This window comes from Cylas formicarius, unplaced genomic scaffold (assembly GCF_029955315.1).
Source record: "Cylas formicarius isolate icCylForm1 unplaced genomic scaffold, icCylForm1.1 PGA_scaffold_10__41_contigs__length_53128322, whole genome shotgun sequence".
Classification (NCBI taxonomy): domain Eukaryota; kingdom Metazoa; phylum Arthropoda; class Insecta; order Coleoptera; family Brentidae; genus Cylas; species Cylas formicarius.
Window position 1 is genome coordinate 50,422,674 of NW_026844214.1, and position 18,215 is coordinate 50,440,888.

The 18,215-nt window shown below is 33.6% G+C and overlaps 1 protein-coding gene across 3 annotated transcripts in view; it reads left to right on the forward strand.

Moving 5' to 3' along the window:
• The window catches only part of LOC132698979 (uncharacterized), a 69,105-nt gene extending 51,125 nt beyond the window's left edge, over nt 1–17,980 (forward strand). For all 3 annotated transcript variants that reach the window (XM_060665338.1, XM_060665356.1, XM_060665346.1), the window contains one exon: nt 17,381–17,980. In XM_060665338.1, coding sequence (XP_060521321.1) covers nt 17,381–17,920 — 540 coding nt within the window. In that variant the 3' untranslated portion in view covers nt 17,921–17,980. The remainder of the gene's footprint in view (nt 1–17,380) is intronic.
• The last annotated feature ends 235 nt before the right edge of the window (nt 17,981–18,215 follow it).

Genomic DNA, 18,215 nt, shown 5'->3' on the forward strand with positions numbered 1-18,215 from the left:
CAAGTTACTTAAATTCGCTAAAAATATTTAAAGCTGAATAAGTGCTCATGATATAAATATAGATTTTTTTAAATTTTGTTACTACGAGCAACCTGCTTGGTCGTCCACTTTTGGGACTAATCTGGTAGTCACTGCAGTTGGTTTTATTTTGCCTTTTAAAGTGTCCACTTCGTTTTATTTTTAATCAGATGTCCAGCAGACAATACTATTTGTTAATTTTAAATGCAATAATAACAAATATATATAACGCTACCCAAAGGGTGTGATAAACTCTTTTAAAGGGCAATAAAATTTATTTAATATATGTCAACTCATAAAGGATAATACTCTCTGATTTATTATAAAGTCATCCAGGGTATTATTATCGTACAGCTAATTTAATTTATAACGAACTTTTAATCTATGCTTTCGGAAATACGTCTAAGTATCTCACAAAACTTTGGAGAATATTTAGTCTGGATAAATGCTAAATAGCTTTTTGAAGTATTGAAATATAGCTCGACCTTATAGAGTGATATTGTTCAAAGTTTAGGCATATTAAAATTTTTTACAAACAATCGCGATTTCCAACGATATTTTTTAGATGAAACCGGAAACTCTCTCTCGACCAAGTTAGCGATAATCTTTAACAATTTTTCATTTATCGCCAATAATTTGCCAACAAAAACAGAAATTTTTAGGATCTTTTAGATTTTTTGCCCACTACACATCCTGTATATAATTCAAACAATGTTCGAAATAGGAGTTATAGTCTTGAATCTTCCACGTTTCCTGGTATCTGAATTTTTCCAATAGAGTAAAAGGTTTTGGAGAAAGTACTTGTTTTCTAGAAACATGCAGTACGTCATAGTAGTAAATGACGTCCTCGGGTCTAGATTGAGGGCGAGAAATGGTGATTTTCATTTTGATTTTTTCAAATATCTCGGAACAGCGTATGTGCTACATGAAAACCGTAAATACAAAAATTGTAGCTCTCGATGCGCCCTATAACACTGTTTAAACCAATTTTTCAAATTTTGATTTGAGGCTAATAATTTTCTCTGAAAAAATACAATTTTCAGGGTATTTTGTCCATAATTGAAAACCCTGTATATAATCGAAAAAATGATTGATTTTAATGGATTTTTGCCGTCTGCTGGTTAAAGAATTTTGCTGATAGAGCTAACAGTGCTGAAGAAAATCTGAAGTCGGCAGCTGCACATTTGTTACGGTTTTTAATATTGCACGGAATATCCCGAACACCCTGTACAATAAATAAACACCTTGAAACAAGAATCATAGTCTTCTAATTATGCTAAATTTTCATTAAAATATGAACCCCGTGTTCAGTTTCTTGTGAGTACTGGCCACACCCTGTGCATTTTAAAAAAATTTCAAGAATAAAAATTTAGAGCACTGGCTCTTGCGGATCTTTTGGTATACAATTTTTTCGAACGCGTAAACCGCTTTCGAGAAATGATTTTTTTCTTAGACGCACACAAACGCTGTTTATAAATTTTTAAAAATACTTGACCTTGGATAATAGAATGCAAATGGATGCTGTGTACACACCGTTTGTTCCAAGGCATTCGATAAAGTACATGATCCTACAATTTTAGTAAAACTTCAGTCATATATTAGTTTAGACCCAGTTTGTTGAGTTAAATGGAACTAAATCTAAATCTGGCGTACCTCAGGGATCGCACTTGGGACCTATTCTGTTTTTTTGTTCAAATACGGACGGGGGTAAATGATTTCGTTTTGCAAGATTTATTTCATATTCTGATGGCCAAAAGGTGTATGCGTCTAAATTTAGTACAACTTTAGGAAGCAACTCACCAATATCTGTTTTGCAAAGAAATTTATTGTTCTCATGAATCCAATAGGTGCTTCGTATGAAGGAAGCCTTGACTTCTAACATATGTTGAAATCGTCTGTTAGGTAAATCTGCTTTATTCTGTTCGCCTAAATTTAGGAAGCAACTCATCTATCAAAATAAATAAGAACTAAAAGTTCAGATTTTCACGAAATTATATATTTTGACATGACAAATGTTTTGACAACACCGTGTCTTTATCAAATGTCAAAATTTAAATGTCAAATATTTAAAAAACAATAAATCGAAATGTCTAAAATCCCAAAAATCAGGTGTCGACCGGTTGAAATGTGGATCTTGTCCTAAAATTTATATTGGACAAACAGGTAGATCCTTCAAGAAACGCATTAACGAACATATAAGAGCGTTTAAAAACAATAGTCTAGATTCTAAATATGCTACACACTTAAACACAGAAAAACACATTGTTGACAACAATTTTGATATATTGCACACAACCACAAAAAGTAGAAAATTAAATTTATTGGAAGCCATGGAGATTAACAAAATGAGACATTCAAATGTATTGCTTAACGATCAATTAAATTTAAATACCTCTCCTTTATTGAAATTAAATTCTCGCAACAACATTAATAATGGTTTTATTGTAATTTTTCGGTATATATGGTAGCAGGTAGTTTGTAAATATTACATTTGATGCAGACACGGTGTTGTCGAATCAATTGTCATGTCATAATATATAATTTCGTGAAAAGCTGAACTTTTAGTTAGATAAATGGATTTTCATCAAGTAAAAGCCACCTCAGTTCAATAGTTCAAAACTGTTGGAAAAATTATCCTTTAATTCTAGAGTGGTAATGACTAGAAGGTCTGCTTTATTCAATTCACTTGAATATAGTATAAATTTAGGAATCAACATACCAATATCTCTTTTGCAAAGCAATTGTTTTCATCAGCTATAGAGATCTAATCTAATAGGTGTTTCGTATGAGGGAAGCCTTGACTTCTATCATATGCTGAATAATATATAACGGCATTTTTTTGCAAAATATTGTTAATAACATTGCAGACTATCCACAACTGTTGGAAAAAATTGCCCTTAATGCTAGGGTACAAATATATATAGTACAAATTTAGGAAGCAACTCAGCAATATCTCCTTTTCAACGAAATTTATTATTTTCATGAACTTTAGATATAACCGCAATCTAATAGGTGTTTCGTATTGATTTCTATCATATGCCGAAATTATCTGCTAAGCGAATAATATATAGCGGTATTTTTTTGCAAAATATTGTTAATAACAGAGTAGACTGTTCAAAACTGTTGAAAAAATTATTTAAAATACCAAATAGCCAAGAAACCAATTTCAGCTTCTTTCAAAAATTGAACTGAGGTGGCTTTTACTTGATGAACATCCATTTATCAAAATAAATACGAACTAAAATTTCAGATTTTCACGAAATTATATATTATGACATGACAATTGTTTCGACAACACCGTGTCTTTATCAAATGTCACATGTGTTGTCTGTCATGTCATAATATATAATTTCGTGAAAATCTGAACTTTTAGTTCTTATTTATTTTGAAAAAATTATTCTTTAATGTCAGGGTGATAATGACTAGAAGATCTGCTTTATTCTATGATCCTCGATATAGTATATATTTAGGAAACAACTCACCTTTGCAAAGAAATTAATTTGTTTCATGAACTTTAGTTATAACCACAACGTAATAGGTGTTCGTATGAAGGGAGCTTTGACTTCTATCATATGCCGAAATTATCTGCTAAGCGAATAATATATAACGGCATTTTTTGCGCCATATTGTTAATAAGTAAGTAAACTGTCCAAAACTGTTGGAAAAATTATCCTTTAATGCTAGGGTCGTAATGACCACAACGCCTGTTTTATTCTGTGCACCTAATTATGGTACAAATTTAGGAAGCGACTCACCAATATCTCTTTTGCAAAGAAATTTATTGTTTGCATGAAGTTTAGATATAAGCACAGTCTAATAGGTGTTTCGTATGAAGGAAGCCTTGAATATGAGGCTAATAATATATAACGGCATTTTTTGAAAAATATTGTTAATAACAGTTAAAATCTGTTGGAAAAATTATCCTTTAATGCCAGGATGATAATGACTAGAACCCCTCAATATAGTACAAATCACCAATATGCCTTTTACAAAGAAATTATAACAGTTACTTTGTGCGCATTAATTAAATAAATTAAATTTATTTCTACATTCTTTCTTGTTTTTATTGTTTTTCTTTTTTGGGTTTAGAAACAGTTTTTGAATTAAGATAAATGCACTTAGTCTTAGTGATCTTTGTAAATTGTGACGTTAGTTCGTCATGTTGCTATAATAAATAAATAAAGTAAATAAATAAATAAAATGTTTATATTAAAAGCTACTTAAGACGATAAAACGCATTTAAAACTATTTTGACTTCATAATGTTTCTTGGGTAAGATTGAACCAACGTATTTTATCATATAAAGCAAATAGATAGGGACGGTTATTATTGTTTTTAACAAGCTATTGTTGACTATGTATAAGTATAATAAACGTAAAAATTGCCGGTGTTTTTCTTTTGATTTTTCGTTATTGCGTTTTCGCAGTACGTGGGTATTTTTTTCTCGACGATGCCTAAAACTGATAACTATGGCATCTTATAAAACGTTTTGATTTACGACCAACGATAAAGCGAACTGTAATCGCACGAAACGGATCACGTTATCTGTTGCTTTTTTTTTAGAATATTCAAGGTGCGTTTGTGTGGATTTTACTAGACATCTGAATGGTATTTTTAATTTACGAAATTTGCCACACATTTAACGTAATAGAAAATCACTACAAAAATACAGTAAATGTCAAAGTCAGTAGTGGAAAATTGCTCATATCGCACACGTTTAAAAAAGTCTGTGAAAAATATGACTGAGTTAATATAAAAACAATAATTTAAATGAAATAATAAAAATTTCAAAAATAAGCATTTTTTTTAATTTTATATGATAAATAAAAGCACTTATTAAATTAAACTCTTAAAAGATATAGAAACATAAAGATTTGATGCATAAAATGTTCAAAATATATCCATCGCAATAAACAAAAAATATAAATGCGCATTTTTATTATATGAAAAACTAATGTCATTTTAAATAAAGCTATTTCTTTATAATTAAACCCGCTCTTCAGGAAACCCATAATTTTTGGAATAAATATAAATATAAAAAAATGTAACATATATATAAACAAAAACAAAAATCTTACATTGATACATACATACATACATTGATACTTACAAAAAACACAAATCTTACAGTAACAAAATATTATTTGCGATTATGAAAAAAATATAATAGAATTAACAATTCAACAATACGTAAATTAATTTTTAATGGTGACATGGCGGTCCACAATAATTTTTTTATCAGCATGAATCCCTACATTCCAAAAAAGCTATAATTAATTAAATAAACAAAAAATATAAAGGCGCATTTTTGTTATATGAAAAATTAATATTCTTTTAAATAAAGCTATTTCTTTATAATTAAACCCGTTCTTCAGAAAACCTGTAATTTTTGGAATAAATATAAGTAAAACAAAAAAATAGTAAAAAAAGTTTTTATTCATAGATACATAAATTGATATTTACAAAAAAAACCTCTTACAGTAACAAAATATTATTTGCGATTATAACAAAAATATAATACAATTAATGATTCATGGATATAATACGTAAATTATTTTTTAATGGTAATATGGCGATCCACAATAAATCTTTTATCTGTATGAATCTGTTAATTCCAAAAAAGCAATAATTTATTAAATAAAGCCGCATTTTTATTATATGAAAAACTAATATTATTTTAAATAAAGCTATTTCTTTATAATTAAACCCGTTCCTCAGAAAACTAATAATTACATTAATAAACAAAAAAATCGTAATAAAAGTTTTTTATTAGCAGGTACATACATTGATACAAAAAACAAAAATCTTACAGTAACAAAATGTTATTTGCGATTATAACAAAAATATTATACAATTAACAATTCGGCAATACCATTGATACATTCAGTAAATAGTAGCTTGCCCAACATACAACACGTTAATTAATTTTTAATGGTGAGATGGTGATCCATAATATATTTTTCATCTGCATGAATCTGTAAATTCCAAAAAAGTAATAATTAATTTGGGTTTACATTCATTAAAAAAAAACAATTTTTTTTCTATAACATAATTGAGGGGAACATTTTAATAAATACTTTAAACTTGTTAACATTAATTATCAATAACGTACTTGAGAACGTAATTTATAAAAGCTAAAATTTCCTATTATATCAAAAAACATATATAAGGTATGATTTTTGATGGCATAGTCGGTCATAAAACCAAGAGGGAAGATGCCTCAGTATTGCTTCCACTCATACTCCAAGAATGCCATTTACTTGTCAGTGTTTGTCTATTACGCCAAGGTGTCGTACACTCGATAGAGGTAGCACCAATTACCAGATACTTACAGTAGTTTCCACTACAAAACTGGGTCGTATTTATGAAAAACTGCTGCCGAAACTAGAAAGGCCGACTTTAATGAATAATACACGATATCATTCTAAACTAGACTAGACACAGTGAGGCTGATTAATTAGCCGGAAAATGGTCTAAAATGTGAGTTGTTAAAAATGGTCCAAAATTACAAAAGAAACTTGCCGTATGCTACAGACGAATTAATTCCTGAAATAAGTCGTCAAGTTTTAGGATGGCCTTTTTACTTGTACATGTGGGCTCAGTGCGAAATATTTTTTAATAAAATTATGGTGAGGTGAGGCACGATGATACTGCAGTAGTATTTGTTTGGAAGGCAGGAACCAGACGGTTGGAAAAGAAAATTGGATCAGTTGTGTAAAGCGTAAAGAAAATATAATAAAAGAATATTGGGGAAAGGAGAATACACTTGAACAGTACCACCACTTGTTTTAATGTGGATGAAGGATCATTTTCTGGTAGTAGCAGTTCCAATTTTGGCTCTAACGATGAAAATGTTTCATCATAAATACATTTTATATGATATTATATATATTTTTTATTTTCCGATTTTTTTGATATTGTTTTAATTTTTATTTCAGTTTCTGAATAGTTAATTTAACAAATTATCATAATTTTTTTTTTATGTAGATTCACCTACTTAAATATTCGCTTATCATTAACACCCTGATCTATTATTAGGGTAAAGGAGCCTAATTTGGACCACCTCTCAATTTTTCTTTTTTAGACAATGGATCATGTCTATGACAGTATTTTTTTCACACATGGAACAGTACCAAGACTCTTTATCCTCTTGAACTTTTAGGAGTGGATTTGTCAAACCTAATTTTCGCTTGACTGTCGTTTTGTTTTTAGATGGACCCCCTCTTGATCCTTCTAAATCGTTTTTGTAGGTAGAACTGGTTAACTCTACTGCCTCTTGCTTTCTTACCACACTTTTAGAAACTATTTCTTTGCAGAGTGGCAAAAAATGGAAACATTTAGAGAGGAATTGGAGACTTCCATTGTTCTTGTTTGTTTCTTCAGCTTCAACCGATGAGTTGACAATAGTTAAAGATATAAAATCGTTTTCGTTGAACATCTGCCTATCAGTTGGCCATATTGTAGCACCCCGAAAAGCGTTAACAGCGTTGGTTACACTTACTTCTAATCCATAGGCTTCTCCTGTTAAGGCGCGCACCTGAAATATGCTCACAGCGCGACGCACTTTACTTCTAAGCCACTTTTTGATACACTGACTGTAGTTGTTTTGAAAAAATCTGAAAAATCCCATATCGAGAGGTTGTAAACGATGAGTTGTATGGCTAGATAGTTGGAGTAACTTTACTCCATTAGCACGTTGTAATTTCTAGTGCCTCGAGGTTTTTGCTGCCATCAAGAAGCAATAACATCGAATAAAATGGTTAAGCCAAGAAACAAACATATCTGAAGTATACCCAGTGCCGCTTATAGCGACAAGGCTGCCTAGAGGAGCTCCAGTTGCAAGCAGCTCATCATACCGTCTCCTTTTAAACTGCGTTAACACAACACACCACCGTGGTGTTTACGGCCCTTTTGCCTCTTGCAATGCTCCCAACCTGATGTTTACCTTTAAGGGCAAGCACTCTCTAACATTTCCTTTGCACTGTCGAGCACCCAGTACCATCGAACCATTGAATATTTGTTCCGCCTCAAATAGATTTTGGTCGCACAATTTTTCTAGTAGGTTCAAAAATCTGTTTACCCTGCCCTTACTAGATCCCGTAGCTCTATCCATCGAAGTGGATTCGGGCTGGCGTAAAGAGAGTTCTTTATGCCTCACCATGAAGGAATATGCATTCTTCCATAGCTAAAATATAATCTGCGTCCTCTTGCTCCACATTTTCATCGAAAACATCGCCACTACTCATTTTCTTAACTATGCCATTTGCAGTTGGATTTTTATTCTCCAAATGTCTTTTTAAAGTCGCTTTAGGAACGTTATGTTGCCGGGAACATTCGTTTAAACCGATGTCACCTCTCCTGTACGTCGCCCGGGCATTTTGTAAATCAGTTTCGACATTCTGGAAATGAAAAACATGTAAACTTTTAAAAATGTATTCTAAATTGGAAGTATCGGATTAAAAAGGTTTCTTAAATTGAACCGGTTCAATTTAAAACACCAAGAAAAGCATGATTGAGATTAGGATAGCAAAATGTTGACAAATAAATCACCTACTAAAGTATTACATAAAATCGGGAATGAACCTTACGATGTGCAGCATTAATAGTAAGTTACTGAATTTTAACAAATTTTGTCTGTAAAATCAAGAAAACCCAATATTATCGACAAAGCGAACGTGCGCCGACTCGCGTATTTTCTGTAAGATGGCGCTGCGCTTACTGTTTGTAGCCGATAAATTGCAGCGCTTCAATTTAGGGGATGGTAAAATTATGGAACTCTCCCATATATAGAAAATACATGAAACCATCTTTCTGTTCTGTCTCTCTTACTCCGTAATCGCCAGTGACGGCTGCCTTATAGTCTGTCCCAATCTTCATCGGGTTTAGCTTTCGACGGACTCTCCCTGTTAGCGATATTATTACCTATTGTTATTGGGAAAAGCCACTAACAAAAAAATTATTCTTACTTGGGTGACAAGGCAGGAGTGGACTAGATAAATTTCTTTTTTCTGTCGCTTGTTGCAAAACAGGTTTTGAAAAATGTGTATGAAACTTTAATCAGTAGAGGACTTATTAAACTAGAAGCTTTAAAAGAAACCTGTCTACTTAAAAAAGAACGCCAGTATCGTGGATAAGGGATATTATTAATAGTGGAGAATTGAAGAAAAGTAATAACCGCAGTGTTTTTGAAACTCATCAAATAGTGGTCGGGACCTAATAAGCTGGAAAATATATTGTCTTGATCAAAGGGAAGAAACTGAAAAAGAAGCTAGAAGAGGATGACACCAAATATAAGCCGTGCCACCCTCCATAGAGTTGTTTGTAAAATTGGATTTAACTACCATAAAATAGACAAAAGGTAAGTAGTAATGGAATCACAGAGATAATGCACTTGGAGATTTAATTGCCTTCAAGAAATTAAAAGATTAAAAGACCACAGAGCCATAATTTACCTCAATGAACAATGGTTCGATGTACACGATACTGCATCCAAAGGATGGGTCGATTTCACTCAAAACTTCAAATAAAGGATAGCACGGCCGTTTGGTACGCAAAGCACCAGCCTCATCAAGTTCACAAATTGAAATCCAGGAATGTTTGTTAGAAAATGATATTTATTTTGAATTTACCTACGAAAAATCGCAACTTCTGGAAGTCCTAAATTCATATGCAATTAAAAATCGGTAGGTATCCGATAATTTGGCTGAACAAGCTGGGCATACTGTTTTACGTCCATATAATTGCATTTGTGGGACCAAGTAAAATTAAAAGTCAGGGCAGAAAATATTACTCTTTGTAACAAATGAACACCCTTACCACCATCTATCCGCCCATAAACGAATTAGTTGTCGACCAGAGCGCCTCATTGTAGTAGATACGCACGGTCCTGGTACAGTGAGCCACAGGGTACCAAACAAAAGTAACAAGAGGGAGCCAGTGGAAGACGAGATGGCCTTTGGCGAACGTTAATACGTGTGACATGTTAAATTACATTTTGATATTGGTACCCACTTCATTTGAGTAGTAGTTTAAGTTCGGTTTCGCATTTAATTACACTCCCGGATTAACAGTTGCTACATCTTACTTTAAGTCTCAGTGTTATGAATTTAATAAAAAATGTAATTAATAACATACCAATTGATACAAAACGACATAAATGATATTATAACTAATGTCAATGACAATTCCGATCGAGAAACAGAATTAGATTTAGACATGTAGAATATGAATTTATTGTATACATTTAATGTCATTGTTTTTTTATAAATAGACAAAAAAAAATTATTACAAAACCTTTGATAGTCCTTGCCTAATGTTATGTCCTTTAATACCTTCCGGCCCGAGTTTTATTGCCGTCGGCAGGTAACTTCCATAATTCCGGGAAAAAGCCAGCACAATTAAGATTAAAATAGACTATACCCATCTAATCAATTTCCTTATCGTTAGATTGATAGTGGGAGTCAAACACCTAGGCCGCTTAGTCCAGATTTCAATCCTATTGATTTTTGTGTTTAGGGGTATATGAAATCGTCAGTATATGAAGAATTAGTTCATGCTCGAGATAAATAATGGTAGAATATTAAAAATGGCGCCGAATCATTCTCTAATTGATCACAGTGAACATTTTATTGCCGAAGAGAAAGCTTTTTTTTTATGAATAGTTTAAAATTAAATTTGTATTTCCATAAAATTGTTTTCATTGACGTCCAAGTTTTTTTGAGTCTCTTGTAAAAAATCTCAAAATTAATATTATTAGAAACGCTGTTTAAAGTCTATACTCCCATATTAGTTCAGTTATATGCATTATCTAGGTTTCTTTAAAATTGATGTCATAAAAAAATATTTCAAGCCCAAAAGGGTGTAAGAATTAACATTTTTATTAAAAATCTGCATACACTTTGGCGCAAAAAAGTTAGGAGGTATCAAATGCACGAAAAGTGCCAAAGCCCCAAAATTATTCACGAAAATAGATTTCAGCAGAAACTTAAGTTTCGTTAAATCGTACTATTTTTTTCCCGGCATGCAATTTGGTTTTCGAAAGCGATCAAAGCAAGATACGATTCCCTCTTTATATAAACATATTCTTGGCAAGTTAGAAGAAAGGCAGCGAACAGCATGCGTTTTGTTCGATCTACAAAGAGCATTTGAGTTGCTCGATGTTGATGTTTTAGTGAACAAGCTTTGTTCATATTGTTCATTTCTCGGACGTCGTACGCAGTTGGTCCAATTGCGAGATATCTCGGGATTTTAATACGTCTCTGAATTTAGGTCAGCGAATTGCGGTGTACCTCAGGGAAGTTTACTCGATATTTTATTGTTTATGGGGTTTATAAATGATGGACCTTCGAAGAAGAAGAAGAGCTATTAAAAAGGTCATAACTACTGACGAATCATGGGTATATGGTTATGATGTCTAAACCAAAGCCCAGTAGTCCCAATGGAAGAACCCAGAATCGCCAAGACCAGAAAAAGCACGTCAAGTTCAAGTTTTGCTTTGATTATCGCGGCGTATTACATCAAGAGTTCTTACCACAAGGTCGTACGGTCAATAAGGAGTATCACCTTGAAGTTATGCGGCGTTTGCGAGAAGCAAAACGAAGAAAACGCCGGGAATGACGATAATGCACCTGCTCACTCATCGTTGCTTGTGTCTAACTTTTCACCGGATATGACCCCCTGCGACATTTTCCTGTTTCCAGAAGTCAAGAAACCCATAAAGGGAAGGAGGTTTGGAACTATTGGAAAAAACGTTGTCACAAGTGTATTATATCTGTGGGGGATTACTTTTAAGGGGACAAAATGAATTTTAATTAATGAATAAATATTTTTTGATAAAACTCGTCTGTAGATTCGAGATTCGCTCGGTCCGGACAGGCGGATCACATTCTCAAAAAAGTTTCTGTTTTTTGCTTTGGAGGCTATGTCTATTCCTGTCTTAACTATGCCTTGATTTATTGAGGAGGTTCCCCACGTGCGGAGAAAGGCTTTAGGGTGCAGAAACGCATTTTGCGGACTATACTGTTTAAGCCGTGGAATTTTTCATGTCGAGACCTATTTCCACAATACTCTTTATTGACACTTGCTAGTATGTACCGTGCCTTCAATTTATCTTGATAACATTTCCCCTAACACATTTCTCTTAACTGATTGCCAAAGTTCCAAGACATTATTACAAGGAGCTCTGTGCACCTGATGTTTTATGTCTCTCCAAAAGAAAAAATACATTAAAGGGGCTGTTGACTGGCCAATACATAGTTCCTCCGTTTCCTACCCAACACGTAGGATATTCCATGTTAAGAAAATTTTTAATTTGCACAACATTGTGAGGAGGGACACCGTCTTGTTGCCATATAATCAGCGCTGATGTGTTTAGGGGTACATCTTCTATATATTTTTCTATGTGGTGCTCTATGAGTTGCAAATAATGATCTCCAGTTAATTTTTGATCGGTAAATATGGGACCCAAAACATGCCCATCTCTGACACCACACCATACATTAATTGATTGGTAACTATGGGTTTTTATTTTGTGTACTTGTCTAGGAATATTAAAAGACTAATATCGCTTATTTTGTCTACTACAACCCTTTCTTATAGTGAACGAACTTTACTCAGTCCATAAAATTGTTTTCAAAACATTATTATTCTCATTATGTATATTTAAAAAATCCAAACAAGACTGCATGCTGCTTTGGCATTGTTCTGCACTTAGTTTTTGAGTTTTACTAAATTTAAATTCATTATATTAAATGTCATTTGATAAAGACAGGGTGTTGTGGAAACAATTGTCATGTCAAAATATATAATTTCGTGAAAATCAGAACTATTAGTTTTTATTCGTTATATTTGTATTCTTTCAAAACTGGGTGGATTGATGCCCGAGAAATACCTGTCTCTTCATATACTCTAGTAATGGAGGAAACTGGACGTGCTTCATAGAATCCTAATATGTTTGCCTTATTTTCTTCATACCGGCATACCTTTTTAGCATTTAATACGTTGCCGTTTTCTGCAAATTTCTTTGCCAGCCTTGGAAAAATATATTATATAAAGTCTGATATATTGATGACGAGCTGCGGTTGCACTTTTATTTATGTCAAACATATAGATATTTTTATTTGTCACTCTTTGAAATTATATACACATTTCGTATTTTTGCCCATTCGTCAACTAAAATATAAAGTGTGTTGCATCATTGTAATCGGAATAAGATATTCTATCAAAGATATATATAATATACTGGGTGTTCCATTTAAAAAATATGATGCAGGCTTAGATGTCAGAAAGTTGATAGTGTTTTGTTCTATACGTCACTTGTCACCCAAATTTTGTTTTTTTTTTGTTTCCCTTGATATATCTAAATACAAAAAAGGTACAGCAACTGTAATCTTTATATGATCTCAAGAAACTCTTACAAAAAATAGTTATTTCGTTTTGACCGTAAAAATTTATAATAAATTGCCTAGCGGACTGAAGGAGATAACTAGTCAAACAAACTTCAACTGCACTCTTATAAACAAATTGCTACTCCTCACCAATTACAATATTAAGGATTTTCTTTCTTGTAATAGCTTGTAATTCGTATTCGTTATTTGTTATTGTCTATATATTTGTTATTTATCTAACATTAATATCATTGATATTTGTATTATACTGACAATATACAATTTTTTGAACATCTAATTATAAACTTTTCGCTCACCTCTCCGCTTCATATTCCACGCGCCCATTCTCAATGCATTTCCCTCGAACACTCGTTCTAAAGTATTTGGGAGATTGACTGAAGTCACATTGCCGAGATTATCCTAAGTCTACGCGTGAGATTTATTTGTCTTATCTGCCGATTATGTTGTTGTGCCGTGTCGAGCGTTATTTTTTTCGTACCTGTCATAAACATTATGGGGGCTTGTTCGATAAAACAAACAGATAACTATCTACGCCAGGCAAACACGTTGACGTCTGATTGTATCGCAGTATTTTTTAAAGCATTAAAAAAATTAAATAAAAAACGTATTACTTTTTTTTTACGTAGAACGTAGATTAACTTCCTCACGTTTACCTTTTTTGAGTTATAAATGAGACCTATTTCTTAGACATCTGTCAAAAAGGACCTATTTCAATGTGAGTATATGTGAATAGGTAGTGTAAATTATCCTACTGACTGCGCCACTTTTCTAACAGGAAACCGAAAGTCGCTTCTTAAAAGTCTTATTTTGCCAAACTATAAAAAATTGTACTTTACCGCAAGAGCGCATTCAACTAACTAACAAATAAGCGAAACATCTTCTTCCTATTGGTGTAGGGATGGATCGTGACGCGTTAGCGTGGAAGTTGAACATTGGTTTTTATTTATTATTATTACAAAGAATAAAGTGCAGAGGAGAACCTATTATGCATATTGACAGTTAGTAGTATGAGAAAAAATATAATAAATATGTAGTTATTGCTGTGAAACAATACACTGTGATTTCATTATAGAGTGTATAACAGACGCAGCAGAAGAAGCTCTCGGGAAAACAGCAGAAAAAGGTGACAAACCCTATTGGTGGGATAGGGACATTGAGAAACAGATTGAGACAAAGAAAAAATTACATATACAGCGATTACAAGACAGAGATAATAGAGAATTACAGAAAAAATATTATACACTTAATAAGGAGATCAAACGACAAGTAATAAATAGAAAGAATAATAGTTGGGAGAAAAGATGCGAATATATTGAACAATATATAGGAGGCACTAGGAGTTCTGAGGCATGGCGTACTATTAAGAATATCAGAAAAAACGCGAAAAATTGTGCATTTCCAAATAACATATCTAATCAACAATGGACAACACACTTTAAAGATCTATTAGAGGAAAAAAGGCCGGAATTTGCAAACGATATGGTGGAAGTCATCGAACGAGAAAATGAGAAGATATATATAACACAGCTAGATGTGAAGAAAATACCAAAACACCTTAAGAATAAAAAAGCACCGGGCATAGGGGGAATATACCCAGAATTTCTGAAATATGGCCCTAATGAACTGTTCGAGGTCTTGGCTAAACTTTTTGAGAGATGCATAAATGGTGAAGAATTGCCCACAGATTGGCGAAATTCTTATATAACGCCTATACACAAGAAAGGAGACAAGAGCAACCCTAAAAATTATCGCGGAATTGCAGTGATTGCAATAGGTAGAATAGGTAGGTAGAATATAATAGGTGCAATAGGTTGCAATAGGTAGAATATTCTCAAAAATAATACGAGATCTGGTTGAGAAAGCTATTGAAGATAAACAACCAGAAGAACAAGCAGGCTTTAGAACAGGGCGCTCAACTGTGGACAATATCTTTACGATTAAAATAGCGTGCGAAAAAAGAGTACAAAGAAATAGGGAATTGCACATAGCCTTAATTGACCTTGAAAAGGCGTACGATAGCATCCCATTGTCGCAATTATGGATGACCCTAGGAAAAGCAGAGATACCCTATAACTTAAGGAGCTCCATAAAAACCCTATATAAAAATAATTCCACTAGAGTAAGAAATGGAAAAAACTATACTGAAGCATTCTTTACCACTAAAGGCTTACGACAGGGCTGTTGTCTCTCACCTACACTTTTCAAGATATACTTAGATAAGGCTTTAGAGAAATGGAGTAGGAAGATTAGTGAGATGGGACTGAGAGTGGGAGACTACCCATTGTACAATTTATATTTTGCGGACGATCAGATAGTCATAGCAGAGGACCAGGACGATCTCAACTATATGATACGAAAACTGAAAGATGAATATCAAGCTGTTGGCCTTACAATAAATTGGGAAAAATCAGAATATATAATAGTAGGGAACGAATATCAAGAAGACCTAATATTAGAAAATCATAAACTCAAAGGTGTAAAAACTTGTAAATATCTAGGAGTTACACTTAACAAGCAGGGCAGCAGTGACGATGAAATAAAGGAAAGAACCAATAAAGGTAAAAAGGTTATAAGAGAGTTGAACTCGATCTTATGGGATAAAACAATTACAAAAGAAACGAAAAAACGGATATACACTAGCATCGTCCAGAGTATAATCACATACGGATCCGAAACGTGGGATATGACAAAAAAAGAACAGAAACAAATTGATGACGACGGAAATGGACTTCTTACGACGTAGCTGCAGAAAATCAAAAATGGAAAGAGTAAGAAATGACACCATAAGGGAAAGCATGAACATGAACACAAATATAATAGAACAAATAGAGAAAAAACAGCTGATATGGTTTGGACATACGAAAAGAATGGACGATACAAGATGGCCCAAACGCCTACTCGAGTGGGTACCAGTAGAGAAAAGAAAACGTGGAAGACCTCGAAGAAGCTGGAGAAATGAGGTAGATGAAGCTATGACATCCAGAGGGCTAGAGGAAGACATGTGTCTGGATAGAAACAAATGGAAACTGGGGACGGAGAGGCGGCACGTACCGTAGAAATCCGGTATATATATATATATATATATATATATATATATATATATATATATATATATATATATATATATATATATACAATACACTGTCCATGCGACGTTTAATTACATACCAGTTCGGCGCACACACAACATCTGGGGGTAAACTGTTCCAATAATCGAAAGTCCTGCTACTTATAAAACGCAGGCGATGTGAAGTCCTGAATTGTTCCTTTCTGATTTTAAATGGATGACTAGGTAGGCGATCATCATTGCTTAATACCACAAAAGGACGTCCGATGGAAATTGGCCATGCGCGGACCTATACATTTGAATGAGATCCCCTTCTACCCGGATATATTTGTCGATATTCTCTTTTAACTCTTGCGACATTATGTCCTTTTGAATAATACAATTTTATTATTTGTCGTCATTCTTCCTCAGTATAATCCATTTGAAATATCTTAAGTTATTTAACTGAAGCTGTAGATCTTTAGGTTGAGTAGTTGCCAAGCGTTGAACATGTTGAAACAATTACAAACATAGATAATATGGTTGCTATCAAGGCAGACGTGACCATTATTTTTAAACTGAAATATCTTAAAAACGACGAAATGAAATGTCAATAAACAATATGTTTTTGAAATCAAGAAAAAATTATCTACGATTTAAGCTAAAAACATTTAAAAAATCATGTTGCTGTCATTTTGACAGCCTCCGTTCTGAACATTTTTGTAGTTACACTTTTTTTTTCAAAATTAACCCTGTAGGTGGGTGTCAAAATATAAATACCCCAGTACAGCGTAGAATGAGAACCAGTTTTAGTTCGTCCCTGAAGAAGCCAGCGAAACGTCAGATTTGCGCATAGTATCACAGTAGCCTGTGGAAGTCACGTATTTAAATATTCCATTGTTTGTTGCAGGAACGGAAAAAACTGGACGAGAAATTCCCGATAAAGAAATCCGTGAGCTTTCACAACATCCCGGACAAATCGTCGTCGGACGAATCGGACGAGAAGACGAAAAGCTCGGGGGAAAACCTCTCGATACCGGAGGAGGACGTGGGCGGCCAACGCAAGAAATCTCTGCGCGAACGGCGCATGTCCAAGAGCCTCTATTTGAAGATTGACTTCCCGAAAGAGGTGCCCATCATCAGGCAGAATTCCGTGCCGAAATTTTTCATGGACTCGCCAGAGGAAAACCAGATACGCGACTCGTCGCTGACCAAAACTCCGACGACCATCCTCAAGAGTCCGTTGACGGCCTCTCTGGATTTCGACTTTGATCTGTACTCCGTGGTCCAAATCGAAAAGAGCAGAATTGCGGAGAACGCTAACAAGGCTCCGCCCGTGCCCATCCACAAAGAGTCCTCCAAACTCAGCTTGATTAAAGATAAGATGAAGCTGAAGAAGAGCAAGAGTACCCTTAGCGCCAGCAATTTGCCGTACACCAGTCATATGTAATAATAATTAGCATTAAGCTCACGTTTGTGTGTCTGTGTAAATATGCGTAATATAGAGTAAGTTGATAACCGGTCTTTTTATTTATTCCAAAGCGATTTGTATCATTTTTGGCAGAATTTTAACGTCGCGCGAGATTTTCTTCCTGCGTCAGTTGTTGGTTCCTTCAGACCTTAACTGAAACTACGGGGCTACAAAAAAAGGTGTTTCCATTAAAATGACCTTTATTTTTTGTATTTTCCTCCACTTTTTTATATACAGTTACATTTTTTTTTAACAGAACACCCTTCATTTTATT